At 43.4% G+C, this 19,502-nt stretch overlaps 1 protein-coding gene across 2 annotated transcripts in view; it reads left to right on the forward strand.

Annotated features, from left to right (window-relative positions):
* The window catches only part of FGFRL1 (fibroblast growth factor receptor like 1), a 162,685-nt gene that overhangs the window by 74,811 nt on the left and 68,372 nt on the right, over window positions 1-19,502 (forward strand). For both annotated transcript variants that reach the window (XM_079306051.1, XM_079306052.1), the window contains exon 3: window positions 5,413-5,685. In XM_079306051.1, the coding sequence (XP_079162177.1) occupies window positions 5,413-5,685 (273 nt within the window). The remainder of the gene's footprint in view (window positions 1-5,412; window positions 5,686-19,502) is intronic.

Consider the following 19,502-nt stretch of genomic DNA (forward strand, 5'->3'; position numbering starts at 1 on the left):
TTTGTATTTGGAGAAAGAATAACAACGAAACGTGGGGGAGAGGCAGCTGCATTCTCATCACTTCTTCCCGAGCCACATCCTCAATGTCAAATCCCACCCTTCTCCTGCAGCCAGAGTATTAAGAAATTATTTTCTCAAATTATTGGCTTGAGGACAGGAGGACTTAAGAAAATTTGCCCCCACTGGGCTTGTGTCAATGTGGGGCTTAACTTTCTGGGAGAGCTCCTTCTGTTCAGACAGACTGCAGAACCAGCTGCGCCCTCTCCACTGTGATGGGGCTTAAAAGCTGTGCCCTGTGGCCAGAGAGAGCTGTCCTTGCCTGGTGGAAAGCTGCAAGAGTTCCCTCTCCCTTCCTGACTACAAAAATGCCTAAAAATCTTGGATGGAATATCTACCTAAGGCCTTTTTTTCATGTCCTTCTCCGATAACTCATGAAAAAATGCTGCAGGAAGTAATTGCTGTGTCCAGAGGCATCACAGATTGGAGATTCTCAGCACGTAAAAAAGGCTGATGTTTCCAAGAATCACTGCCTAATGGCTAAGAAGTTGAGGGGAGCACTGTGCTGGGACTCCTCCCCAGGGCCAGAGGGCTCTTGCTCTCTGCAACTCCACCTTGAAAGGATCCAGCCTGAAGCTTTGGAGCTTTGGCCTGTGAGTGCAGGGACATGGCACTTCACAGGATTCATTCCCCCCTAGGCAGAGAGATTATATATATATATATTAGCTTTAATTTTGCATTAGTAAATATATGAAGTCACTGTTTTAACAGTCTGGTTTAATGTGTTCAGGTTTCAGAAGGATCTTTTATGGTGTTGCTCCCAGTTCTTGCTGTGCTGCCTTGCTCACCAACAATAGTGAGCAGGCATAGGGTGTTGCACTCAAGAGGTAATTTCTGTACACAGGACACAAAGCTGGAGTCCAGGATGGCAGAGATGGTGGCACTGGCTGCCTGAGGAGTAATTTCATCTGCCTTTAATGCACGGGACAGATGCCAGCAGCAGCCAGGGATGGGAACTCAGCAGCTAGAGCCAGGGTTCAGCCTGTTTTACCTCCCTGGCAGCTGTAGGTGAAGCAGCAGGTGCTTTCCTGGGATTTTGCCTTGCTAAGCAGCTGTAGAAATGTATCCAGGCTGCAGAGCTGTGTGCTGGGCTCTGCTCCCACAGCCCCTCAGCTGTAAGCACATGCCTGCCCCAGCCCTGCAGGGTCACACACAGACACATCCCAAATCTGCGCCCTGCAGGGCCAGCTGGGCACTCTGTTCTCCTGGCCACCCCCTGGCTATCATGGGCCACTTCTGGAAGGTGGGGAGCTCCTGCAGTTACTGCTGCACACAGGGAATCAGCGGGCTCAGCAGGTTTTTACTGCGTCTTTTTGCTCTGTTCATGTAGCTGGAGATGGAACTGCTACAGAGAAACCCTGGACATGAATTTCCAAGAGAACCTGAGTGGTGCTGAATGTCTGGATTTAGAGGGGGAAGATGCTTTTGCCTAGTTAGAGTGTGAGGCAGCTCTGTGTCAGCAGCACCCGCTGCCCAGAGGATATTGGAGAAGGACCTTGTGCAAAATAAACTTTCCCCTTGCTGCCTCCCCTAATGCCTGATGCTGCAGAGTGGTGAGATGTGCCAAAGTGTCTTGACTGGAGAAGCACTCATCCATCACTGTTGCAGTCCCAGGGCAGGGCTCTACAGATATGTAGTGAAATAAGACCCAATGAATGCCTGTACATGAGACATCTGTGATGATATCAACATTTTGTTCTTGCTGTAGCCCAGCTTCAGGAGGTCCAGCTACCATTGGCTTGCCAGGGTGTCTTGAAGCCTCTGGCATATGTGAAGGTGCTGAATTTTATTGTGGCTCTTTGTAAACACAGTAGTAAATTCCAATATTGTAATAATTATGATGGTGCTTGATATTTGCATCAAAACACTGATTCCAGAGAGTACTGCTTGAGCAGAAAGTAATTGAAAAGATTATAGGTAATAAAATGGGAAGACTTACAGCACTAAATTAACAGAAACAAGGCCTTATCATCTTTGCCCTAGAGCTGTACACTACTGAGAAGTGCATGCTGTACCTGGCAAAATTCACAGCAGGAAAAAAGAGTGAGGGCAGACTTCTATTCCTGCTCCTGAGAAAGCTGCTGGAGGAGCTAATGAGGAGCTACAGTAATGTTTTTAGGCAGAATGGCTCTAAGAAACGCACCCTTTTCAAAATGCCATAAAGGTCTGCAGATAGATCCTGTGACAGGGACTGATCCAACAATTCCTCAGAATGAAAGGTCAGTCAAAGGAAAATGGCATTTAGGAGGACCAAGCTTACCAGTGACCCAAACATGTGACAGATCCAGAGGCAGCTCTGGTGCCATCAGAGCAGTGCTTGTGCAGCCTGCCCCAGAGAAGCACATGACGTGACTGGGAAACTATCTGATTCCTCCAGGTCTCAAAATTCATCAGGAGTCAACATGAATGTCGGAAGGAAAGGGGTTTTGAAGGAGCCTACAGCAGGCTTCCAAGCTGGGAGGAGGGTGCTCTCTCTCCACTGTCCCTGCTTGCCCTGCTTACCAAACATTTTTCCCCCAGTGCTAATTATAGATCTGTTTTTGTCATTTGAATATGCATGAAGTGGTATCCTGGCTTACAAGCAGGTTGCAGTGAAACTATTCTTAAAGTTTGACTTGGTTTTATAGGGCTCTGGGTCAGCAAAAAATCTCTCCAAGGGCTAGTCCAGGATATCAGCAAGTCTGTGGACTTTTCATCGGGCATTTCAGCTCCTTTTCACTGAGTGAGGGCACCATGTAACAGAATTTGGGGGTGGATTCTCACCCAATGTTTGTGAATTCTACCTTATCAAAGCCAACACACACAGTCCCTCTACATGGGTGGATTTTCACTTTAATATATTCAGCAATGCAATTTGTGTCAGACCAGCATACAGAAAGTCTTGGAGTTATCTCTCCATCCACAGAGATGGTCGGAAATCTCACAAGGTGAAGAGCATAAGTGTGGTTTGGAAATTTCAGAACACCTGAACAGGCAGGATTTCTCATGGTGTTTTGCCAGTTCCCTTGGAGTGTGGGAGGATATCATCACCTCTGAGATGCTGTCCCACAGGCGACTGCTGAAGATGTGAAGGAGGGGGTTATCTTTACCTTCTTTGTTATCTTTGTTTTCTCTGACTTTTTCAGAATAAGTGCTCTCAAGGTCCTTACCTTGGGTCATTAAAAGTTCATCAGAATCTGAGTTTGTCTAGGACACATTGATTTAACCAGCCTCTTAGTTAAACTCTTCAATAAGTTTGAGCTAGTTCATCACTCTGTTTTAAGCTTAAGCAGCATTTGTTTTCACCAGCAAAGATGGAAAATTCATGGGTGAGATTCAGTGTAAGAAACTGCAACAGCTCTGGAGTCATTCAGGATCTGGACTGTGTGTACTGCCTTAGTCGTGCTGAGGAAAAATCAGGCAGACTTTGGAATAATAGGAATTAGTCATGAGGAAGTGCAAATATGAGCTCTGTAGTTTATCCCCTGTTGGTCCAATCCTGTAAAACGCTAAGAACAGGAGTAAAATATGAGGGAACAGTTCCAAATCCCACAAACATCTCGTGGGTTTTGGGTGCAACTCAGCATCAGCAATCCTTAGCAAAACATTTTGTCCTTGTGCAAGAACAGGACACTCATTATCACACCCATTAATAGACTATTCTGGGAAGAGCACTGCTATTGCAATCTGTGTAGAGAACTTGTGCAATTAATGAGAAGGCAGAAAAAGGCAGATGCAGGAAAAAGACTCTCAACTTTTCAGAGCCTTGGGAAAGAATTTCAGTTGGAATTCAGCTGTGGGACCATTCCCACTGTTGGAGTCTTTATCACTTCTTTTTTTTTTTTCTGATTGTTGGCCTGTCCAAGTGCATCCTGTTATCATGTGGCAGTGTTTTTACTCTGACATTCCAGGGACACTCTCTTTTGTGTGAAATTATCACTTTTTAGAAAGAGCAAATATTTGTCAGGTGGGTCAAACCAGCAGGGTTGCTAAGGAAATTTGTAAAAATATCCTCTTTTGGACTATAAGCAATGTTAACATGCCAGGCTAAGCTGGATCATTCATTGAAGCACTACCCAATGAATGTTCTGTGTTCAACAACTGCAGGCTTATGTGTCTCAGATAAAGCCCATCTGGTGACTATTAAAGGGAATTACTGTACATACAACATGAAAGGATTAAAACATTTGGGAGTGGGAGGGGGGGCAGTGTTTTGTTGTAAGTACCACTCCTGTTACTAATTTTACCTTCAGGTGTTAAGTTTAAAACAACTACAGTTTCTTTGCCAAATACAGTAGAACAGTTTGTGTATGGGGCTCCTTTCTGTGATGGTAAAATGCTGGAAATTTTGGAAAAGCAGTAGAGCCTCAGAACCAGACTTCCCTGGTGGGTTAGTGTTGGAGTCAGTGAGTCGGAGGTCTCTCTGAATTTTTCAGAGAGAAATCAGAGTATAAGGATTAAATTAAAGCCTTTGGATGGATTGAAGTATAATAAGCTACTCACACATAAGTTTTAGTGTAAGTTTAAGTTTTAGGATAAATAAGTAGGTCAGTAAGTAAGTTTTAGTATTTAGTATGAGTTCTAATGCTTTTAGTGAGTAAAAGGTTTAAATACCAAAGTAGAAGTGTGAGTTCTAGTGAGGGTTGAAAAACATACTGATGTTTTCAGTAGAGGCTCCAGGACTGTAGTTGTAGACAGTGCTTAGACAGAGCTATAGTAAGAATATTGCTTATGTTTTTCAGATAGAACAAGATAGATCATCTGTGTAGTCTGTGTAACCTGGCGTGTTAAGAAACTGGAATTCTAATAGGTTAAGGAGTGGTGGTCTGAGTTTGTGTCTTGGCTTGTTGAGAAGATCCTATATAAGAGTTTGCACTGGGGACAGTTAGTGCTTTTTCTGCTTTTCCTGCCATTGCTTTTCTTTTTGCTTTTGCTCACCATCATCAGCCAACACCCAAGAAAAAGATAGGAGCTGATTCATTAATATCAGGGCAGCTCCTGCTTCTATTTGGGACTTTACACCAAAACTTAGCATGGACTTTAATGTCTGAGACTGATGTGCTTCTGCAATAAATAGCCTTTTAGCAACACTGTTCATGTTAGAAGATAACCTGATAAAGTTGGTGTCTAGAGCACTGAAAGTCTTAACCTGACAGGTTAGCTTGAGCTGCTGCCGATGGCAGGGCTGCAGCTTCAGGTCTTGCTGTATCCCTCTGTAACTGCTGACACTTCCAGCCTAGGCTGTGAGTCATTTTTGGTAAGCACCTTTTATCCTGCATAGCAGTCAGTGTAATGGCCAGATGGATGACTGGGCTTTGAATCAGTGCTGTGTCACTGGCAGAAGTCATAACAGCAACTCCTGTCTCTGTTCCCCAGGGCCCCCCAGGATCGCTGACAAAGTGATTCACCGGCAGTCCGTGCGGCTGGGCAGGACCATCAAGCTCCTGTGCCCCGTGGAAGGCGACCCCCCGCCCCTCACCATGTGGATGAAGGACGGACGCACCATCCACAGCGGCTGGACCCGGTTCCGCATCCTCCAGCAGGGGCTGAAAATCAAGGAGGTGGAGAGCGAGGACGCGGGGACCTACATCTGCAAAGCCACCAACGGCTTCGGCAGCGCCAGCGTCAACTACACCCTCATCGTCATCGGTGAGTGGGGCTGCAGCACAGCCACCTGCCCAGGGCACACGGGGCTCTTTCCATGCCCTGTCAGAGTGCAGGTCTGCTTTGCCAATCATTGCCTGGCCCCTGCCAGGGTCTGAGGGTTGCCAGAGCTGCTGCGCATCTTCTGCTGCAGATAAGATTGCAGGGTGCCAGAGGTTACACACAAACAGAAATGATGCAATGGCCACTGGGGTCCAGATCACAATGAATTCCACACAGGAAAGGCTGTGTGATAAGGAGAGGTCACACTGATCTTTATGTTTGCTGTTGGAATGGGATAGCTCTCAAAACAAATGTTGGAGCACCCACATGGAAATGCACAGCAGGGAGATCCATGTGCTGGGCTGTTGGATGTTAGATGAGCATGGTGTCTTCAGGAATAATAATATTTGGGTTGAAACAAAGCTCTGAGCTGGCTCCAGGGCTCCTGGGAAATCTTCTTGAGGGAGGCAGGATTAAAAAAGCTTCAGATGCTTCTCAGTGACTATGGGTTCACTGGAAATGCTTTTGACCATCTTCAAAAGGCTTGCTTGGCCCAGCAATGAGAATTTGGGGCCACTTGCTCGTCTGAGCATTCCCAAAAATTCCCAAAGACATTTCTGTAGGCAATCAGAAATTCCTCTGCAGGGGCTGACACAGAAATGTGCTCATTGGTGCTTGGCTGGGAGAAGGAAAAGAGCTGGGTGAAAATCAGTGTGCTGGAGGATGCTGAGGGAGCCAAGGGGAAGGTTACAAAGCAGGGGGTGAAATCAGATATCTTGCTCACCTTTTGCCTGATCAGCATCCTGACCATTTGGTCTACAAAGTTCTGTTTCTCTGAGATGATGGAAGTGAGAACAGAGTTTAGGGCAGTTTCCAGCTGCCTACTGGTTGGCTCTTGGCCTGGTTTTGTTCCATTTCTCCTTTTTCCTGTTTGCAGCAGGAGGGGAATCTGCTGGTTTCAGGACTTGTAGCAGACACTTGGTGCTGCTTGATGGAGGATTGTCACCTGATAACAGGGTGATTCTTGGAGAACGCACTTTGCTGCACAGCAAAGTATAAGAAAAGGACCAGAATGTAAATCTCTTATCTGGAAAGAGATGCTTCTGTGAGGGAAACCCTCTGGTGAGGGGGTACTACTCCTGTAGCATCAGTGAGATAGAGCTGCAAAAGTTATTTTATAATTTACATAGTCTGAGAATTTGGCTTTCCTTGTTCACCTCTTAACCACATTCATGCATTTCTCTGTGCTACACTGACCAAACAGGGTGAAGTGGAAATAGTTGTACAGAGTCATGTCTATACAGACTCCTTTTGTGCTTTCCAGACTCTTTGCTGTGGAGAAAGGAATGCTATAGGAGTCTGCTTTAGTCCAGCTTGTGCTTTTGCAGTATGAGGAGGTTGCCAAAGTCTTTGATCTCCTGTGTCATCCTGTATCCTCTATAAAGCTCAAGCCAGATCCCATTGCTCAAGGGTAAAAGCATCAAGGTATCTAGAAGTCAAAGAAGGCTCTGCCTATTCTTGGTAGCACAACAGGAGCAAATGAAAGCAAAAAGCCAGGAGGCACAGGGTAAAAGTTGGACTGGAATTCAGGTTCAATTCAGTTGCTCAGGGAAATTGGATTATCAAAAATAATTGTGTTAAGAACAATAGTGTTCATTATATTTGGCACTGAAAAACCCTGGGCACAAACACTAGTTATTTAGAGCCTCATCAGGCATCTATGGAAGGAAATGACAAGCTCCCACTGGCCTCTGTGGGTGTGAGATTGAACCCTGTGCAAACAAATATTGATCCCTGAGTGCCAAGAAAAGGGTAACTTTAACCTAAATCTGTGTCAGACATAAGGGCTGAGATATCACTAATTTCCACACATCCTTGTTGTAAATACTAGCTAAATCCAGCGCTTCTTACACTGTTTTGCTCCCTCTTTCCTCATCTCACAGTGTGCCCTTGTGCATTCTTGCTGCTCTGACCATTTTTGATGGATTGCTTACGTCCCCAGTCTCTGCTGGTACAGTTGTGTTCATGTAGCATTTCAAACCAATTGCTTTTCACTGGAGCAGCTTCCCCTGAAAACAAATGTTCCCCTTGTGTCTTTCTTGTCAAGCTCTGCAAGTAAACACAAGGTATCACTGACTTACTCTTTCAAAGGACCCAGACATTTAATGCAATGACCAGATGCTCTTGTTCGTCTTGGTGAAAATACTTTTGGTTGAGAGAAAATCAATCCCTTGTTGGTTTTTGAGAAGGAGGCAGTGTTTTAAAACCAACTGCATGTCAGTTTTGACGACCAAGATTGAGTTGATGGAGCTGTTTGTGCTCTGGAAAGCACAAACTTCATTAGGCTTTTTGAACCATATGGCTTCTCTGTTTTTCCACTCCTTCAAAGGAGAAAAACCCCTCTTATTCCAGCTTTACTGCTAACACCAAACATGTAAAACCACACAGGTGTCAGACATGGGCAAGGTGGTTAAGATATTAGATCTAGAACAGCATCAAATGATTTATGAAACACTAGGACTTGAAAGAATATAATTCATATTGACATGAGAGCGTTCTGGAAATTTAATCTACAATACCTGGAAAATATTCAGTAGCTTATTGAAAGGTTTTGGAGTTATGCTGTATAACTCTAGCTCTGTCACACCACTGGCAAGTGAGGAACTGTCACCCCTGTGTTATTTACATGGAGCAGATTAAGGTGATGATTTACCCAAATCCTACAGAGAGCAGTGACAAAATCCAGCAGTATCCATCCTCTCTGCCTGCTTTCAGTGCTGTGTAACTCTTACTAATCTTAACTTTTACTAGCCACTGTGTTCCATAATAGTACAGAGAGCCTGCAAAAATCTGGGTCATTGTACAAAGGAATAAAAAGGTCAGTGGATGCTCCAACACTGGTGGGGGCCAGCAGATGTGGCCAGATGAGCTCCCTGGCTGGGCTCTGTGAGATGTAATAATTCAGCTATGAGACTGTTTGAATGTCCCTTTGTGGCTTCAGGACAGGTCTTGCTTGCAGCCAGCCAGCTCAGTGCAGGAGCAGAGCACATTTAGGTGAGTCTCTGCATCTCTGATAGACAGGACCAGAGCTTGGCTGGCTGGAGAACCTCTCAGTCTGGAAGTGCAGTGATTTTACAGATGGCAACTGAGATAAAGAGACCAGGTGATATAATAAAATAGGAGCTGAGGCTCAGAGTTGAGTCTAAATCTCTTAAATCTCTCCCTAAAAGACTATTCCTCCTTCATAAAACATACTAAAGTCTTTTTCTCCTAATCTTGCATCTTCCTAGCTGCTCTTTTGGAAGTGAGTCTTCTCTTATTCTAGGGTTTTGATCTTCATTCTCAAACAAAGGCTTTGCCCAGATGGTAGCAATTGGTTTCTGCCCTGCTTATTTCCCCATCTTCTCAGACTGCAGGGCCTGGATCCCAGAGATCCAAGGAATCCTGCTGTAATGCAGCCCTACATAAAATGTAAGCCAGTAAAAGCAGATTACCAATATAAGTCAAAACTACAATTTCCTCTCTTAGCTATCCTTAATAGTTTTTGTGGCTCACCACAAGATTTGGGATGCCAATTACATTGCAGATGGATTTACAAATGCTGGAAGAGGAACTTTAATCAGTATTTAATTACATTGCAGTTATTAAGTACAATGGTTCCTTATTTTGGAGAATTATGTGTGGACAAATGTGTTGTACCTTCACCAAAAATTATATATACAACGATGCCCATGAAATCTTAACTTTTTTTCCTCATCTGAATTAATTCTAAAGGTGTGAAAAATAACTTTATTTCATTTATAGATGGTTGGTTGAAACCTGTGGTTTCTTTACTGCATAATTAAAAAATTCCTTGCCAGTGTGCTCTAAAGGGAAACTTAAGGCTAAAGAGGAAGAAAGAAAGTGCTGAACAGCTACTCCTTATTTGAAAACTGTCCACCTTGTGTGCTTAAGGGAGGCATGTTCTTCAGGAAAAAAAAAAAAAAAAGAAGAAAAGCAGGTGGTGGTGTAACTGAAGCCTGTGTTGAGCTGTGGCCAGCCTGGAGAAACTTTGCACACATGGAGCCACACTCCAGCCACCAGGCCCTCCCTGGGAAATCCTAGCCCAAATGGGTGAGCTTTTCCTGACTTAAAAACAACTTAGAAAACAAAGTATTCTAACATGGAAGTGCTGGAGGACCTCCATTACTGCTCTCTCTGCAATAATAAACAGTATCCTGAGTTCCAGAAGTCTGGACATTCTCTGAAGGGAAAATTGTTTGTGAACAGCTGTAGGAAGGACTATAGGTAAATATTTATGCTGTAACATAATGACCTCTTTCACTAATACACAACACAGAGGACTTTTCACTTGCAGAAGTGTTGTGGGCCAAATCCTGCAAGGTGTGCCAGCATTACAACATGTGGGGCTATTGCTGCAGGTGCTGCCAGTAAATACTTCTTGCATCAGCTGCTCAACCAGGTGATGAAAGATCAAACTGTCTCTATTTTCACATCTGCATCCATGTTCCTTGCTGCTTTCTGTAGCAAAGCTAAAAAAAGAAAAAAAGGCAGCAACAAGAGCAGGTTTTGGGACTGTCACCTCTTTGTTTTACTTGGTGTTTGTAAACTGCCAAGGACACATCTTGCTTGGGTGCATCTCAGCACAAAAAATAATCAACATGTAAATCCAAGAAAGAGCTTCTTCCAAATTTCTTTTTCAAGCCTATATCTCTTACTGCTGCAGTTGTTTATTTTGTTCTTCAGGGTTGTTTATTTTTTTTTAATTTTTATTTTTTAAAATATTTTGGTGAAGAATCTATCATCTATCCAGTTCATATTCCCCTCTGGTGCCTGGCCCTCTCAGCCCCTTGGCCCCACTGGGGCTGTGGGGGTAGTGAAGTCTTGATGCAGAGAACAGGGAGAAGAATGCAGCCTGTCCTAAACCCCTGATGGGCTGTTCAGAATTTCAGCTGCATCTCACTCTCAGAAAAATCAAATTTGCTGTTAAATGTCTGCTGTCTGTCTATTGCAATTGATTGCTTCAAGAATCTGCCCTGACATCAGATGATTTATCTTTAAAGTAGCTTTTTCCTGCTGAGCCAACTGCTATTTTATGCTTTTTTACAGCTTGTCCAAAGACAGCTCTCTTTGATAACAGGCATGTGTGAAAAATTTGCATTAAAATAACCTTTTTTTTTTAAACAGTCAGCATAAGTATCCTGAAAAAATTCATGGCCTTGTCTGAATGGATATTTATTCTTAGGGTTTTTTTTTCTGCTTGTAGCAGTAGAAAATACTGTGTGAAAAAAACTGAGTACAGTAAAACATGGTTTGCATTACACTTCTGCAATGAAGTCATCAATCCGTGTCTCAGAACTCATTTACAGTGCAAAAGCTGAGAAAACATTTCTAGCCCAGCGTCAGGTGCCACCAGCCATCTTGGAAAAGCATGACAAATTCATTTATGTTTGGGTTTTGGCCTCTTAAGAAACTCTGGGGACCAGAGAGAGATGTGCTCAGTAAGAAGATGTGAATCAACACTGAGTCAGCAATGTGTGCACCAAGGGTCTGCTAATGCTAAGCAAAAATTGAAATGAGTCAACAATTCAAAAATAAAGGGAGAAAATAAGCAGTTTGTGCATTTGAGAACAAGCTGGTGTAGCCTGTGCTGGTCATGGCATGGAGTTAGTAAAATGTCTTTACTTCAGCATGAAGTGCAAAGGGCAGTCTATCCAGAGTGGGACCATTAACACAATCACAGGGCATATAATCCTGGCTAATGATGATTAGTCAGTCATTATATGGAAATGAAGAGTTCCTGGTGACAATAAACAGTTCCAAAGCTCGTGTTTAATTTGTTAAGGCCCCCATCCAGCAGCTGGATCCACGTTGGTGGCCTCCTGTGCACACGCAGGGTGATTAACACCAGATGAGGATCTGGCCATAGCCACTGATGCTTAGTAGTGGTTGTGTTGCTAATTAAAGCTCAGATTGGTTTGGGCCTGTGGGAGCTGGGCAGAAAAGGGGAGCCTTCCCCAGGCCCAGCCATTGGAATCAAGGTGTGTGAGGTGCCACTGTGTCACCCTCCCTGAAGGGTAGGTAGGGTTTGGTTCTTACAAGAGCAACCTTCCTGGTGCTGCCAAGTGAGGCAGTCCTGCATGCCAGCCTGTGGGAAGAGACTGGAAATGGGAATGAAGGGACCCCAGTGAGTAGAGGAGTCAGTGAACTGTGAGTATTTTCATGTTTTGGTGCAAACTCGTAGCTGGAAGCTGTTCACTTGGAAGTGAAGCTCCTTTTCCACTGGAAGCTGGAAAATTGTTAGTCATTGTTGACTAATGATGCCCTCACCCAAGCAAGGGCTCTCCCTTCTCAGTGTTTATTAGCACAGGCATGAAGACACACACCCTAACCAAGCTTGGTATTGCTCAGGGTCAGCACAAGCATGTGAAAAGAAATCTAAAAAACAATCAGTGTTCCTACCCCTGAATTTCAGGGGTTCTTCACTTCTTCATCATTTGAGAGATCCAGCTCAGAGTCCAGCAAACACTCTGTCCAGTGTATACAGCATGTTGAGTCCTGTAAAATGTCCACTGTTCTGGGAGAGGAAAGCCAAACTGAAAAGGTGTGACCATTGCTGGATTGCTACAGGGAAACAATTTCACTAGTTTTCATCATTTTGATGAGTGCTGCACTAGACTGATGTCACAACAGCCCATAACAATTTGTTCTTGAAAAGCTTGCTGTGTAAAAAGATGATGATGTGAGTGCCAGTATTAGCTGTAACTATCCTAAAAATGACTGATCAAAAATGTAACACTGAGTGGTTTGACTGATGCTCTTGGTGGATGGCTGTAAAGGGCTGGAAAATACCAACTGGGCAGGAGTTTTGTTTCTTCCAAGTCCATATCTGTAATGTAGCTCAGTGCTAATGCTGTATAATGTCCACAGTTTTTACAAGATCTTTGTTCAGTTTTATTAGTTTCATTTGATTTTATAACAAACTTTACAGTATGCTTATCAATACATCATGTTCTGGCTAACAAAAGCCTCACTGTTTCGGGTAGATCTCTCTTTTCCCTTCGTGAAGCTGTAACATAGAAGCCAAGTTAAGAAGGTGACAACACCTGTTCACAATTTAAAGGAAATGAAAAGATTTTTTTCCATGGATGTAAGCATGAAATTCATACATATATGTATGGATATATAATTTCCCCCCATACTCCATCCTGTGGCAGACTGTGGCAAACCAGGGCTGCAGCCAGTGTAAATCCCAGGCATGCAGGACATATGGATGCATTTAGCCCACAATCCTTTGCAGATGCTTTGGAGCGTGGAGTGGCTGCTACACCCGTGCAAATAGCAAGCTGCAGCTCTGCTTGCTGCATGAATATTGTTTGGGAATGAAAGCAGCACACAATACCAGGCAGGCTGACATTAAAACCGTGTTTGATCTGAGCAATTTATGGCTTCCTTCTGTTAAATGATATTAATAGAAAGAGCCTCTGATCCCGGCGAGTTTGTGGTGTTCATGTTGGGTTTTTCTCGTCAGTTTGTCTGAGGCTAAAAACATCTCTGACTTGATTAATCAGAGCTGTCTTGGTGCAATCCTCCATATGGGCAGTGGGCAGAATTCCTCTGTTGACGTACAGTGCTGATGTGCTCAGCCAGAGATTTTCCACATCTGCACATCCACAGTGCTGAGAAATAGCTGTGTTCATGAGGAAAGCCAAGGCAGTCCCTGCTCCAAGCAGGTGATCTCTGTGTGTGTGGAAACCAGCCTTTCCAAAGGTGGTCTAGATTCCCAGTCAAGGTTTGCTGTCTAGAAGTCTTTTAATTGCTAGCACCCCAACTAATGAGAAGCCATCAAGCTAATTGCAGGCCTGAGCAGCTTTCAGATATCTACCACCTTGCCAGCCATCCAAGATGACTTATTCAAGCAGCAGGGTTCTTCTGTTAACCTCCCTACAACTACTGCTGTCCTCGCCTATTCCTAACAGTTTTTCCTTGGAATTTGTGCTCCTCCCTCTGCTTCTTGCTGAAGGCTGGGGGTGATGGATTTGTCATGTCCCCACTGCTCTCAGCACCACTGAAGCTGTGTTGAGCTTCATGGGCACAGTGTCTCCAGGAGGTCTGTGCCAGAGCCTTGTGCCACAACCCAGCTCTGCTGTCCTAGGGTTGCCCAATAAATACCACAGACAGTGAGGTTTTAGCCAAATTTCCCCTTTGGTATCAGTTAACTCAGAAATACCCAAAAGGCACACTTGTAAATTAAAGCACAGTGAAGAATATTTATTATAGAGTGAGCAGTGCCAAGTTGGACCAGTTTATAACGTGTAGCTTGAATGTTGTTTTTGGAAACTGCTTTTGTCTGTGTAAGTGCACGTACACAGCACCAATTGCTCACATGCTGACTCTTGATCCATGCATGTAGGTATGTTGTCTGTTAAAATGTATGGTTCTGAGGAGCTGTATTTTTACATTCCTTGTAGGGTCTGATTCTCTGCCTTTCCTGTGCTGTCTTTGGCATCCACACTAAGAAAAAGATGAAAAAGGACAATAAAAATCAACAAAACTGCTGAAAATTAGTGTACAGACCTATTTTAAAATCCAATTTATTTTTGTTTGATGAGAGGAGGAACATATTCTGTGTTGTCCTTCGTGAATAATATCATTGTGCTAGAAGGCTTTGATTCTTCCTTCTTTATAATAATGTGGGTTTCACAGTCAGAAAACCTGAGTGTTTACATTATACACTTGGCAATAAAATTGGAAAAGAAGAGGAAAAAAAAAAGTACTAATCCCAGGAGTTCTGAAACCTACACTCCTTCTTAAACGTACCCTGTTAAAGACATTAAGTCCCTTGCAAACATCCATCTATCAGCAGTTGAGAGTTTGTAAAAGGCGTACTTTGTTCTGAACTCCCTGCCCTACTGATTATGCACAGTTCTTTTATTTTGAGAATAGGATGACGACCCCTTAGCCTGGTAATGATGACAGATTTATGTATTTTAACACCCAGACGCTGCTGTATTTGTTAAGGGCTGCCAGACTCCAGCAGTGCAGCAACCCTAGTTTATTTTCATTGTCAGTTTGTGCTGCTTTTTAAGGTGTTCTGCAGCCACTGGAAGCAGCGCCGCTGCTGCTTTCAGAGGTTGAGATGTCAGGATGTTAAGAGCATAAGCCACCATCCTTGGACTGTTTCCACTCATAAAATGTCAGTTTTATTCTGGTTGCTCTGGCGGGATGGAACCTGTTCCTCGCACCGGAGCCAAGGAAAAGAGGGGAGAAATAAGCAGTAAAAGGAATCAGATAACTCAGAATTTATCCCTTCACTTTCTACTCCCATGATGTATTTTGCAGCTCTCGAGTTAATGTTTTAAGGAAAACCTTCTTTTAATATGCAGCAAAAAGCAAAGAACATAAACACACTTTGCAGGCTTAGCTGTTAAAGTGCTGTGTGGGTCAGCACATCTGTCCTCTGCACAATGCATTTGTCTGTGATTTTTCTGGGTTGTTTTAAATTACTGCAAGTGGCAGAACAATAGGGAGACAAACAGTGAAAACAGTGCTGTTGTTTAATATCAAGCTAAATTATTAACAGGCCTGTACAGAAAATATTTCATGTAAATTAAAGGGAAACAAATTATTTTATTTTCCATCCAGTGCAACAAAGGCAGTTGATGTCTTTCCTCTTTTCTTCTTTTCTTTGATTTTGCTTCAGATGTGTTTGTTCGTAAGTGTGTCTATAAAGTTCTTACAGACACACTAAATGTTGTTAGGTAATAGAGCAAAAAATGTAAAATATGGATGGTTTTCTGATCTCTTCATGCCAACCGGCCACTAAGTCTAAGTTTGTCACACAATTGAAATGATGCATAGGACTTTCATCACTTTTTTTTTCCTTCCAGTTCATTGCTTCCCTGAAAAATGTTGTCAAGTTATTTGAACTATTGAGTTGAGTCAGTTTTCTGCTTGATTGTCAACAAAAGACTTTGAAATATTTGGCCTTGAATCCTCCATTGCAAAACTATTTTGATTTGGGAAAGCATCACCACCAAATTCTTCACTGAGCTTTCTTTAGTCCAATATTGAATGTTTCTCTTCTTAAAGAGAAGCCTTGTGAGCTGGCACGTTGGTTTTGTGTTTTTTTACAAACTGGAAGAAACTGTGGTGAGCTTTGCACTGAGGTAGATCTTCATCTCACCTTTGCTGAATGTGCAGCTGGAAGGAGAGAGGAGAGCTGGTGACAGTCCTCCTTGGTCACTGGCAGGGCACTGGGGGACTTGGATCCACTTCAGATGCAGGCTGGGATTCCCTGCTGAGCCATCCCAGGAATCTGGTGGAGGAGAAGGACGACGCCTCCCCAATCCCAGCACAGCCCAGTGTTTGTGCTCTGTTTGCAGTGTCTCCTGACAACTGCTAGCCCACTGCAGCTCTTCCTGGTAGCCCTGGTGTGTGCTTTGGCAGGAGAAACTCCAGCCCAGGAGAAAGTTGTGGCAACAGCATCAAGGGAGTTGTGCCAGCCAAGGTCTCTTGTGAGCTGCTTTGGTTTGAGTGTGGTTTTGTTAATCCCTTTGCTTCAAGGAGGTTTGGGAGATGCAGCAACCTTCACTTCCAGGAAGTGAAAATATTGGTGGTGAATTTTGAGGACCTGGTCTGTGCATTTGATTTGAAATGCAAACAAGGTGCTGAGATGCTCCTGGCACAGGAACTGTATCCTGCTGCCACTGGCTTCATCTGTAGGGACTCCATCACCCCCTTTCCTCTGGGATGGTTTTCAGAGCCTCTAGGGCAGCATCTGAGAAACTCTGACCAAGAACATTGTGAAAACATGCTTGTGTGACCTTCAGAAAGATGAGGTTGTTTTCTGGGTGCTCTGTCCTTGAATAATTATGGAGAATTTTGTGTTGGCCATGATAAATAGACAAAAGAGCAACATCTTTCAGGGGCATGGGTGGAATTGCATGAGAGAGGAACTTGGCCACTGAACATTCTCAGTAGTATCAGCACTCATGTGTATCTCATATCCCTTTGAAAGGAATGATTTGGATACATTTTGCCCTTATTCTAGGCAAAAGGTGCATCATGGACATTTTCAAGTATGATTTAATGTGTTAAATCTTAAATACACAAGTTATGCCTTGTATGAGGTTATTGCTATTTGTTTTTTTTTGAACTTTGTTAACTTTTTGTCAGAATTTTTGGCCCTGCCTGTGTTCAAAGCTCCACACTTACCAAGAGGATGGGCTGCACACTGGGCTGCTCACCAGTGACATTTTCACCACCCTTCAGCATCTTCAGTAAGAAGAATACTGCAGATCCTGTGACAGCACCTCTGATCCTCCAAAGCCATGTCATATCCTTGGCATATCCTGAGGAGGAAACTCTTTTAAAACTTTCACTAGCTCCTTCCCGCCTTGTATTTGGACAAAGGACTCTTCTGTGCTTTGGGCCAAATCTATTAATTTTTTCTCATATTCTGTGGACCACAGAAATAGTTACAGACATGAGGAATAAAAGTCAACAAATTGCCTGCTAGTTACATTCTTGTTAGTTCTGCTGTAATCTCTTTTTAGAGTATTTTACTGCTTTTCTTATTGACAACTATCTCCCTGGAGCTCTGTACCAGCTTTTATGACACTTGGTATGGATAGCCTGTTTCCTGTGAAGAAATAACCAGTTTGTTTATTCCCATATGGAGTTCTGATTCGCTTTTTTATATTGCAGATGTGACATGACTTCTGGTGCCACCTCAGCACTCTGCAGGTTGCTCAATGATAATGATTAAACTCTTGGGGATGGCATTGCTTTTGGGCTTTGCTTGTTTATGGCCCCATGGACTTGGAAGGTATTTTCAAGACTGTTTGCTTCACCCTGCCTATTTTGGGGGATTTGCTATTGCAATGCAGTGGGATTTTTTTTCTCCCACCTCAAATGCTAAACCATGGCTAAGGGGAGATGATAGGGCCAGCTCTTTGCTGATACTTTGATCTCTGCTCTGAGTAGTAGGTGGATTTTTAGCCACTGCTTTTCTGAAGCCTCTCTTCAAATATAGTGTGACTCAGGCCATGAGTGAAATGCTTTTCATGCTCATACTGAGGGGAGAAGTGGACCCCACTTAGAGGCCTGTGGTGTTAAAGGAGGATGGTAAACTGAACTTTCAGCATTTTATCTCTGGGACCATCAGAGATGGAAGATAAAGGGGAGTTTTTCAAAAGCAGTCAGCCGAGGCTGAGTCAACCCCTTTTGAAGAATTCCCATGAACTTCCATGGGATGAATATTGCCATTGCTGAAAGCTTTTGAAACCTTACCTAACCATCCAGTGACACTTCTTGAAAAATGTGTGTACTAAGCACACATTCCTGGGAAAATGTAAGGAGGGTTCACATGTGTTGAATACTGAGGTGCTTTCTCAGAAGCAGGTGTTTTGAAAGGAAATTGAGAAAACGGTTTTCAAAAGCAATTTTAATGAGCTGTGGTGTCTGCCCTAGTCAGTAGGGACATGGTTCTTAAAAGCTGTTTTTTAGAATAAGCCTGACTGATAAGTTGGCTGTGGCAATAAGCAATCCTCTAACAATAGCCCAGCACATTCAGCTGATGTGTGTCCTGCTGAGAGCAAAACCATTGCAAGGTTTGCTGGTGTCTGACTTGGAGCTCATGTGATGCTTTGGGATTCAGGACAGGAAAGCCATTTCTGTACCACCTCTGGATATGTGCTGTAACAGCTGAATACAAGCTAGTAGGTATACAGAAGCTGAGAATGGAGACAGTCCCAAGGTTGCAGTAATTTTTTTTTTTTTTTTCTGGTTTATGAAAACTGGAGGCTCAAATATCAGGAATGCTGCTGTTGGGTGTAGTCCATGCATGCAGTTACCATTGGCTGTGGTGGGAAATTGGAGGAGTTACTCAGAAGAAATATATGTGAATGATGAGCAGGGTGCCCCACCCATGTTGCAGGACTGCATCCTGATACCTGCCCTCCTTAGCTTTAGGACTCATCTGGAAATTCATTGGACTTGTTTGGAGGGAATGGCAAGTCTTGCAGTTTCACTTGAAGGAAACGAAACACAGAAGGAGTAAAATAAAATAAAAAAAAACATTAGGGGAGGGATTTTAAAATAAAAAAACTTTCCTCCTTTTTGCATTGTGGACATGTTAAGTACTTAACATTTTAAGAGCATCCCCTGACTTAGAAAAGCTGGCAGAGATGGGACTCAGTGTGGGTCTGCCAGATTGATTTACAAATCGGCCTTACGAACTCCTGCTGCTTAAACATACCAGAATGAGACAATTAAAGCCAACATCTGGAATTCATTGGTGGAGCTGATCCTAGATAAACATTAAATGAATGTCCATTTCCTTAGCATTGGATTTCCTCTGGCTACCACAGCTTAAGCAGTGTCATCCTATCAGATAGAGCTGATGCTGATAGCAGAGCAAATGTCAAAGTCAAGAGCCAGATCAATTTGTTCTGTCTTTTAGCATTGAAACAAGGACAAAATCTGGGCTGAAGACACCCACTGTTTTTTTCCACTAGACTGTGGGAATGGATTCCTCATCTCACTGACCTGGGCTGAGCTTGTTGTGTGACTCCCTGTCTCTCCTGTGCAGAGTACTTCAGATTGCCTGGGTTAATCTCACTTGAGGAACTTTGTCTCAATACTTTCCTCTCTATCTGTTTCCTCCAAACCAGTCAAGGTTACAGAAGTCTCCCTCCAGTCTACAAATCCAGGGAGGGATTTTGTTTGTTCATTTGTCGGAAACATAGAACGTCAGCTAATGAATTGGGACTAACTCCCAAATTAGTTGCAAATCACATCAGTGGAAGCCAGCCACA

This window comes from Erithacus rubecula, assembly GCF_903797595.1.
Source record: "Erithacus rubecula genome assembly, chromosome: 5".
NCBI lineage: Eukaryota > Metazoa > Chordata > Aves > Passeriformes > Muscicapidae > Erithacus > Erithacus rubecula.